The 10,210-nt window shown below is 44.2% G+C and overlaps 1 protein-coding gene across 1 annotated transcript; it reads right to left on the bottom strand.

Annotated features, from left to right (window-relative positions):
* Nucleotides 1–866: 866 nt before the first annotated feature.
* On the bottom strand, nt 867–9,925 carry RPL26L1 (ribosomal protein L26 like 1). The gene is made up of 4 exons (XM_077472810.1): nt 9,807–9,925; nt 7,277–7,449; nt 6,737–6,877; nt 867–1,022 (listed from the first exon to the last, which is right to left on the bottom strand). Exons 2-4 carry the CDS (start codon nt 7,442–7,444, stop codon nt 894–896), a joined length of 438 nt encoding a protein of 145 aa, XP_077328936.1. The 5' UTR covers nt 7,445–7,449; nt 9,807–9,925; the 3' UTR covers nt 867–893.
* Between the last annotated feature and the right edge of the window lie 285 nt (nt 9,926–10,210).

Genomic DNA, 10,210 nt, shown 5'->3' with positions numbered 1-10,210 from the left:
TGGAATCGGGTACCCGTCAAAACCAGCCCCCCCCCCCCCGGTGTCGTAAGGCAAATGTGGCAGCGGAGTGAGGGCAAGGGGGCAGATAAGCAGAGCTTTTTTGGGTTGAGCCCAGCTTTAAGCCTGTTCAAAATGAACTACTGCTTAAAGTGGTTGGTAAGCCACTCTAACCTGTTTGCACCATCAGCACTGCCTCACTCTGTGTAAGATTTATAAAAATAAATGCTGCAAATACCTAATTTCAGAGCGAAGATTGCAACCACGACTGGCAGGATCTCTCCTTTTACTCAGATGAAGCAGGAGGGGCCAAAATTCCCCTGCTAATGTCAGTCAGGAGAGATCTGGTCGGTCAAGTGATCGTGATCTCCACTCTGAAATGAGGTATTTGCAGGATTCATTTTGGTAAAGTCATACACCGAGGGGGACACTACAATAGGAGGCAGCGTGGATGGTGCATACAGGTTTATGTTATTCAATCAGCAGGAGGGGGAGACACTGTCTCTAGCTGACGAGGGGAAGGCACGTAACCCGACCATGGTGTGAGGGCTCACCAGCCATAATATCCGTGGTCAGTTTAAAACGGGAGGGTAGAAACTGGCAGGACCAGCCAGTTTTTTGTTTTATAGGGGGCCAAATGATACAGCCCAAGTACTGTGTCATAGCATGCTTTAAAAAGGAGCAGGATGCTTTTTTTGGGGTTAACAAACGCTTTAACTATGTGAGATATTATATCCATCTATATTCACCTGCTAGGTGTTTAAAGCAGTCCCCTAGATTTGGATGAAAACTGCCAGGCCTGCAAGCAGGTATATTTGTAAAACTGGTTACAATACTATTGTAAAGAAATGAGAGCCACAGTTCGTGGAAAACTGACAGTTTGTTTATTGATAAAGTTACTCCTGCATCTTCTCAATGGTTTCTTCCTTGTATTTGCCCTTCTCTTTGCCAACTTGGCGAGACTTGGCTTTGCGTTCCAAGATCTTCTTGCGATCCTTGTCAAGCTTTAGCCTGGTGATCACAACCTAAGGGGAAAAAAAAAAAAAAAAAAAAAAATTTATTAAAACATAAGATCACACCTTTGCTTACACAATAGATCACTGGCAAAAATCCTAAGGCCCCTTTCACACGTGCGGACTGTTGAGATCCACCTGTGAGTTTTTTTTAGGTAGATCTGAACAGTCGCTCCATACAGCTCTATGGAGCGATGGATGTCATGGCGGATTGGATGAAAGCAGACAGGCGGTCAATAATCATCCGATTCCCATAGGGGAGAGCGGACTCTGACAGGTCCATCCCTGCACAAAGTGCAGAGACGGACTTGTCATCCCCTGGCTCAGTGGGGATCAATGGTGCGATCCCCGCTGAGCAAGCGGATGCTAAATACCGACAGCCCCGTGTGAAAGGGGCCTAAATGAGTGAATAAATGTTTTAATGGTTCTCCAAGGTCATTTCTTGAGGGTTTCAGATTAAAGGAAAATGTTTGGAGCACAGAAAGCATCTTTACCATTTCACTAAAGTCAATAGCCTTGAAGTGATTCGGTTCGCGTTGTGCGATATACAAATATTTAATTCATTCAATAGGCAACAGTATGCATTAATCCACAGCAAAACAAACATCTTATCTGATTTCAAACATTAAAATAAATGCGTATACAAAATTTCCCTTCACCTTCTCTTTCAAGGAGGGAAATGCCTACAAGACAGTTGGAAGAGTTCAGTTGCCTGTGCTAGGAACAACTCTTTCCCACCCAATCATATGCAGTTCCTGGATATTCTGACAGCTACAAGAGCGACAGCTGCAAGATTATTATAGCCGGCAGGGGAAATTTCTCCAAACACTGACACTCATGAACAGGGGAATTATACGGATTTTCTTTTACTCAGTCAATGGGGCTAAATTAGAGACATCTTAATATTTATGGCTAGTCTTTACATCGCACCAATATAAACAGGTACATACTCTGAAATGGATTTTCAGCTGCAGTACCTTCCTGTGGGCATGTGTTATACTGCTTATGTGTGAGCAGAGCCCAATAAGAGGTTAGTCATAGTAGCGGGTTGCTAGGACACGACATGCAAGAAACCTCTAGCCCCACATTGTACATTATGAAAGAACATGTAGTACAGCCAGAGACCATTTCCAACCCAGGAGATTCTGCTTTTCTTAAACAGTATTGAAGCTAAACAACTCAAATGTGTGCTTATCCAGATTGATTTAGCACAAAAAAGGGAAAGCAGGCTGTTCTTAAATTTACCACAATCTCTACCAAGAGAAAATAAAGCACCATGCAACAGAACAGCCATCTATTCTGTGAAATACATTTTTTTTTTTATTTTAATTTAGAATGGCTGTGTAATTTGTGAATGGAAAAACAAGTACTATCAGCCACCATGACAGCAGGACTACTAGAATGCGCCAGCAGGGCAGTGATGTCACCGTTTTCAGTTCATTGTATACATTCTCCAGTTCCATAACAGAAAGTCGATACAGACCTGGGGGAAACATAGAAGCGCATGCACAGCATCTGCAATGCCCTGATTGGAATTGCAATTCTCTGCAGGCTTGAATGCAAATATTTACTGAATGCCCTATTAGCACTATACCTCTAAACAAGCATTTAACCAATGACAGTGCCACTTAGCTGCTGTCATTTTTTTTAAATTGGCACAGCTCTGCCGACACAGCCAGGTCATTCATTCACAGAGATGTGAATGAACAACAAGTCCAGACGTCCATCACAGCAGATTGACTTGTAATCCTCAATGGAACACAAGTATGGTACCTCAGACAGCTGGAAGAAGAGTCTGCATGAGTTTGGCATTGCACTCACGATCCACTGATCTTGGGTGCGATACTTTGCAGGCTCCTGTGGGAAAACAAAATGCATTCCCCCCTGCAAAAAATACACTTTAATACTGAAAGTATTGGGACACCTGCCTTAACACACATGTGAACTTTAATGGCATCCCAGTCTTTGTAGGGTTCAGTATTGATTTGGCCCACCCTTTGCAGCTATAACAGTTTCAACTCTTCTGGGAAGGTCATCCACAAGGTTTAGAAGTGTGTGTGTCTATGGGAATGTTTGACCATTATTCGAGAACCGCATTTGTGATGTCAGACACGGATGTGGATGAGAAGGCCTAGCATGCAATCTCCAAGGTGTTCCATCGAGTTGAGGTCTGGACTTTGTGCAGGCCAATCAAGTTCCTCCACCCCAAACGCCTTCATCCATGTCTATGGACCCAGCCCCATCCACCACCCCCCAAAAAAATAAAAAAATATCTGTCAGAAACGGCAACAGAGGCTAGTGGCCCTGTTCGAATACTTTCAGAAGATCGGAGATAAGACTCTGCAGAAGGCACTGGAGCATACTTGGAACCTCTAGTAGTCAGTATCTTGAGTATGTTGTCTGACTGCAGTTAAAGCTTTTTGTCTGCCTCACCCAATGATGAAGACTTATAGGTCTTCACCCACAGGGTCGGTGGATTCCAGGCATTGGTGCCTTTAGACAGTACAGTGTATACAGCCCCAGGAGACCGGCCCATCTCCAGAAGTGGGGAAGGGGGGACCTGTCAACTGTCAAACAGGTTCCCCCTGAAAGTCACCAAGAAAAGAATTGGTAACACTACGCCATGAAGGACTGAAATCCTGCAGCACATGTACAGGCCTGTCTGAAGTTTGCTAATGAACATCTGAATTATTCAGAGGCGAACGTGTTGTGGTCAGACAAGATCAAAATTGAGCTCTTTGGCAATCCCACTCAGCTTGCCGTGTTTGGAGGAGGAATGATGGCTATGACCCCAAGAACACCATCCCCACCGTCAAACATGGAGGTAGAAAGATGCTTTTGGGGAGTTTTGCTGCTAAGGGGACAGGACAACTTAACCGCATCAAAAGGAACCATGGACGGGGCCATGGACTGTTGAATCTTGAGTGAGAACCCCCTTTCCTCAGTCAGGGCATGGAAAATGGGTCGTGGCCAGGTATGCAAGCATGACAATGACACAAATACACGGCCAAGGCAACAAAGGAGTGGTTCAAGAAAAAGCACATTAGGGTCCTGGAGTAGACTAGCCAGTCTCCAGACCTTAATCCCATATAAAATACATGGAGGGAACTGAAGGTTCGAGTTAAACGTCAGCCTCGAAACCTTAATGACTTGGAGAGGAACTGCAAAGCGTGGGACAAAATCCCTCCTGACATGTGTGCAAGCCTGGTGGCCAACTACAAGAAATGTCTGACCTCTGGATTGCCAACAAGGGTTTTGCCACCAAGTTAAAATAAACCTACCATTAAAATTAAACTTGACTTTGCGAGTTGTGAAATGGTAAAGGAGGAGCTACAATAAAGTAGTAACAATAAAACGTTCTAGTGCTTAATACCTCAGGTATCTTACTATTCAATACATACTGCAATATACATTAAATGTAATGTATATTACAGTATGTATCGAATAGTAAGATACCTGCGGTATTAAGCACTAGAGCATTTTATTGTTACTACTTTATTGTAGCGCCCCCTTTACCTTTTCACAACCCACAACTCACAAAGTCAAGTTTCTTTGCACTTTTGAGGGGAGCAGCTTATATATTTATTCACATATTAGTAGAAGCGTGGGGTATTACAAATTATCTTGGTTTTTCTACCATTAAAATTAAAGCCTGATCATTTGTCAGTGGGCAAACATACAAAATTAGCAGGTGATCAAATACCTTTTTGCCCTCACTGTGGTACTTGGTGGAGAAACCCTTGTTGGCAAGCACAGAGGTAAAACGTTTCTTGTAGTTTGTTGTTACCAGGTTTGCACACATCTCAGGAGAGATTTTGGTCCACCCTTCTGCACAGATCTTCTCTAAATCCTTAAGGTTTCTTGGCAAGTCGAAGTTTCAGCTCCCTCCATAAATTTTCTATAGGTTTAAGGTCTGGAGACTGGCTACGCCACTCCATTACCTTAATGTGCTGCTTCTTGACCCACTCCTCTTGTCGGTATGTTTTGGGTTATTGTTATGCTGGAAGACCCATCTTCCATGTTCTGGCTGAGGGAAGAAGGTTCTCATCCAAGATTTTACAATACATGGCCCCATCCACTGGCCCCCTCAATGCAGCAATGTGTAACTTTAGCACAGAAATAGCCCCAAAACATCAGGTTTCAACCTCCATGCTTGACTGTAGAGATGGTGTTCTTAGGGTCATAGCATTTTTCTTCCTCCAAATACATATATATTGGTAGTTTATAACAAAGAGCTCAATTTTGGTCTCATCTCACCACACTTTCTCCTAACCCTTCTCTGAATCATTTATGTTCATTAGCATGACTGTACATGTGCCTTCATGAGGGAGATTCGCCACTTTTGAAGAAAAATGCTATGACACCAAGAACGCCACCCCTACAGTCACGTACAGAGGTGGAAACATGCTTTGGGGCCGTTTCTCCGCTCAACGAATGGACTGCCTGCCACATTGAGGGGCCAATAGACTAGGCCATGTATTGGAAAATCTTGGCCAGAATACTGAGGATGAGTCTTTCAGCATGACAATGACCTAAAACATACCGCCAAGGCAACAAAGCAGTGGCCTAGCCAGTCTCCAGACTTTAATTGTATAGAAAAATTTACGGAGGTAGCTAAAACTTCGAGTTGCCAAGCAACACCCAAGAAACCTTAATGATTTAGAGTAGATATGTAAAGAGTGGACCAAAATTCCTCCCGAGATGCGCGCAAACCTGGTAACTACAAGAAATGTCTTACCTCTGTGCTTGCCAAATCAATGCATGATATTTGTATCTTTTTTTCTACATTTTTGGTTGATATTCTGTCTCTCATTTAAAAAACACATACAAATTATAGACCCTTCATTTCTTGGTAAGTGGGCAAACAAACAATCTGCAGGGGATCAAATAATTATTTTTCTCACTGTATGTTCTATAGTGTCAAATGCTCAATGAGCAAACCAGCATGGTTGAGGCTCCTTTATTGCAACAGCATATGCAAAGTTTGTGCCGCAAGAGAGATCAGAGGGAAGGTCCCAGACACACCATGGCGATTCTGCCACTGACCAGGTGTTGGCAGAATCATTTGTGCAAAGTGGCCTTAAATCTGCACTGAAATCCTGCCCAGCAAGATGTACAACACTATTCTGCGATACAGAGTTAGACTACATCAGGGGTCACCAAACTTTCTAAACAAAGGGCCAGTTTACGGTCCTTCAGACTTTAGGGGGAAGACTGTGACCATTGGAAGGAACAGTGCCCCATCATTGGTAGAAGAAACCATGCCCCATTGTTGAGGTAGGTAGCAGGAATAAGTGCCCCAAGGGCAGGATAAATGCATGCAAAGGGCTGCAGTTTGGAGACCACTAGACTACATGATCACCAACCACTTCAGTGCTTGCCCAACACATCACAATTATATGTACCCAAATATATCCAATGTTTAAATGGGACAAAAGACAAATTAGACTACCAAAGTTTCTGGAATAAGGTGGAAATAAAGCAAATGGAGAACAAACACTGCAACATAAGCAACTCCAGGACCTCACTAACAAATCACCACTGCTGCTTACTGCACCATCATGTCAAACCTGCAAATTATTCATCAATCCCAATTCTTTCAACACAAGCATTGCTTTCAAAACTGAGTAGACCACAAAATCTATATAAAAACCTGACAAGTACCCCAATCACTGAAAAGAAATGATCAGAAACTAAAATAGGTTTTTAAGAAGCACTGAACATACCTTGCTGGGGTGGATACCAACATGGACAGTGGTGCCGTTAGCTTTTTCACGCTGCACACGTTCAATGTAGATAACGTATTTCTTTCTGTACACCTGGACAACTTTGCCAATTTGCTGGCCTTTGTAGTGTCCACGGACGACCTGCAAATGCAAGAAAATCATTAAAAAACAGGTTAATTAGATATCAAAATAACAGATGAGAGAAAGATGCCATTCCATCTGTTAATGAGGTGTAACCGTTGCTCCAGTTCAGATGAGTCCATCTATCTTCCTATTACAACCCCTTCATGCACAGGTACGAAGAACGTCTCAGGAGGAAGGCAAGAGCAAAACTTTGCCAGTTTTTAATTTTACAGATGTCACAAGTATCCAAATTTAAACTAATACAAATAACAAATGCAATTTAATTAGATTTGTGACTGGGTAATACAGCTTGCTGTACTTATAATACATATTCTCACCAAATGCCTGTACAGACAAGCCCTGTCATGCTTGTAAACAACCCCACTGGTAAATTCTGTGGACCCTGTAATATTGTACCTGTACTTCATCGTCCTTGCGGATGGGCATAGAGCGAACATTGTACTTTTGTCTCAACTCCTTGGAGAGGGGAGAGGACATGATCTTTCTACGGACATGTGAGGGGGCATTGAAGTGCCTCTTGCGATTTTTGCTTCGGTCAGAAGTAACAAATGGACTGAACTTCATTTTGCCTAAAAAGGAGAAAACACACATGAACTATCCATATAGTCGCAAGGCGATAAACACAGCAAGTTGTAGCATGCACAAATGGACCTTGCAAACGAATGATAAAACAAGTTACACAAACGACATTTGATCACCAACAGATTTGCCAAATTAGGGGAACAGTCTGAAATAGTGGTTGTGCACCATACATACATTTTGGCTCCCCTTTAACAATCTATGTTTAGAGGAAAAGGCTGACAAAAATGGTGGGCACACATGACATTAGAAGCCATTTAAGAGGCAATGTCAGCTCCCTAAACAAACGCACCAGCCAGTCCCCTGTAACAGATCAGTGGCCATGTCCCCTACCGCCCCTCCTACTGAGCTCTGCAACCTCAGTTTGGCATTCAACATAGTCAGATACCCATGTACCCTGCCATGCACTATGACTATCTTCTGACCACTATGGCAACCAATAAGCTTTGAAGTGATCTAAGGGGCAGCAGATAGAACCATGGCATGTAGTAGGGGACACCAGCATCCCATGCTACTGGAGTGAGAATAAGGGGGTTGACTGATGTTTTTTTCTGGCCGCCTTTCAGGTCATAGCCGATATTCTGTACATCACCTGCCACCCAGATGCAGTTTGTCACTACTTACAACAGCCTTCCCAGGGGCATCAGAGCAGGTAAACTTCTACAAGCAATGAAAGATGATGCAATGATCTCTCTGTCCACCCACAGCTGTCAAGAGCAGCCTTCGTGGCCCTGCTGTAGGGGCAGAACAGCAGTGATTTAAGGTGGGTAGTGAGAGATGTCATCTCTCTGCTGTCCACCGTACCACTGACAGATTGGCAGAGACTGCAGCGAGCGCTGTGCAGGGACAGGGGGAGGAGGTCTGACCAATATAGGTAATATCAGTAAGTTTGACCGATCTGAAAAAAAAATGGGAATATCGCCCCCCCCCCCCCCAATATTCGGTCAACCTCTAGGGAGAAATGTTGAACAGTCTGACAGAAGGTAGGCGACTCAGGCTACCAGGGAGGTTAGCATCTCTTATTGCAGGACACTGCCACTTAAATTTGTTTAGGCCTTATTTAGACAGACTGCTGTCAAGAACCTACGATACATGCCAAGGGAAACTACCACCATGCCTCCTCAGTGTGGGAACAGCAGCAGCCAAACCCTATACAGTTCACTGGTTGGTGCTGCTGCTGTACGCTGCAGACTACTGCTCATCTAAGCGGTTAAATGCGATTAGAAATCCAACTGCCCCCAGTTGCAGGGATGACGTTTCTTGTGGCCTGTATACAAACTGGCTGCAGTGAATTGTCACGTCTGTATGTGGCTTTTACATGGAGTGTTGCTGTGTCCAGATGCAGAGTATATCCACATCTGCATGCAGCAGATAACTTGCCTTCATTTGCTCATCTGTAAAAGGCCTTAAAAATATCACAGATGGTACTCAATTTTCTCTAATACGGCTACAATCACATCAAGTATACTGCAATCTGAAAGCCACGCAATTTTGCAGCGACTTTGAGGAGACTTAAAGCAACGTCTGTGTAATCTTGGAGTCTATGGACCTCAAGTCGCAACAAAGTTGGACCAAAGTAGTGCAGGGACTACTTTGAAGTCGCACAGATATGAACAGCACTCATTGGAAATCTAAGGTACGACTTGTCATGCAACTTTGCAATCCCAAGTCGAACTAAGTGTGAAAGGGGCCTTGGGGGTGCCATGTACAGCCGTGGAAGCAGATAAGCTCCAAACTGTTTGCAAGAAAGTGGAAGCGTCAGTGGAATTCTCGATGAATATATTGGGGGGGCTGTGATCTTATAACCTCCACACACATTGCTTTAGCTTTCAGGTTTACCAGAAACCATCCACGTGACCTAGATGTTCTGAAAACACTGCAAGCACCCAAATCATCTATGGATACACACACACGATGAGCTGCATTGCTCGGTTTAATGTGATCATTACAGAAATGTGTTGTAGCAGTATGAGGAGACACCACATGCAAAAATTTGCCGCCCCAATGGAGTCCTACAGACTAGCCTTGTGTCCAGGAGCCCCACCGGTGATCCGATTGTCAGCTCTGCAGTATACAGGACATGGTCCCCCGTGTCACTGACAGTCAGCTCACACAGCCCAGGACACACGGCGCTCCCAGCAGCCTCCATGTCCCGGCCAGTCCTCTACTACAGGAGAGCCCTCCGATCATTTTCTAGGCGCCGCATTCACATTACTTCGCCAATATCTTCCCTGACAACATATCCGAGGGCCCCTCTATCCATTCCCAGAAAAATAACGCGTGAACAGAGGCGTGCGGGAGAGGATGACAACGGATTATACTCCATAATGGCCCCGGAGATCCTTACCAAGCCGCACAGTCCACTATGGCCGCCGGAAAAGAGAACTAGCAGCGACTTCCGCTCACATTAGTGGCCTCAACACTTCCCGCGAGATGACGGAGCGGCCTGTGAACCGAGACTGGGAGAGCGGGTGACAGGTAGAGACACCCAGTGGCGCCATGCGGCATTACATGTTGAAATGCTAAGCGCTGAGTAAAAGTTGAAGGATAAGTTCACCTTTGTAAAAAGAAAAAAAAAAAAAGAATGCATGTATTTTTGCAGGTAAAAAAAAAGTGCATTTATAATAATTTTTTTTCTATGAACCTGCGAAGCATCGTACATGCAAAGTAGGGTTCTTGCAGCATAGCTCCCAACTGTCCCTGATTTGGAGGGACTGTCCCTGCTTTGGAACAAAGTCCCTCTGTCCCTCA

The sequence above is a fragment of the Lithobates pipiens genome, unplaced genomic scaffold (assembly GCF_037356315.1).
Source record: "Lithobates pipiens isolate NorthernLeopardFrog02 unplaced genomic scaffold, aLitPip1_a1.2 Scaffold_8, whole genome shotgun sequence".
Taxonomy (NCBI): Eukaryota; Metazoa; Chordata; class Amphibia; order Anura; family Ranidae; genus Lithobates; species Lithobates pipiens.
The sequence above is the reverse complement of the archived record's forward strand: the minus strand, read 5'-3'. Positions and strand labels throughout refer to the sequence as shown.

Excerpts from the sequence above, each read along its gene's own strand:
- RPL26L1 (XM_077472810.1), bottom strand. The coding sequence starts at position 7,444 with ATGAAGTTCAGTCCATTTGTTACTTCTGACCGAAGCAAAAATCGCAAG. Across the intron at positions 6,878-7,276 it reads GCAAGGACGATGAAGTACAG|GTCGTCCGTGGACACTACAA; the intron begins GTACAATATTAC and ends TTGCATTTGCAG. Across the intron at positions 1,023-6,736 it reads TTGGTATCCACCCCAGCAAG|GTTGTGATCACCAGGCTAAA; the intron begins GTATGTTCAGTG and ends TTTTCCCCTTAG.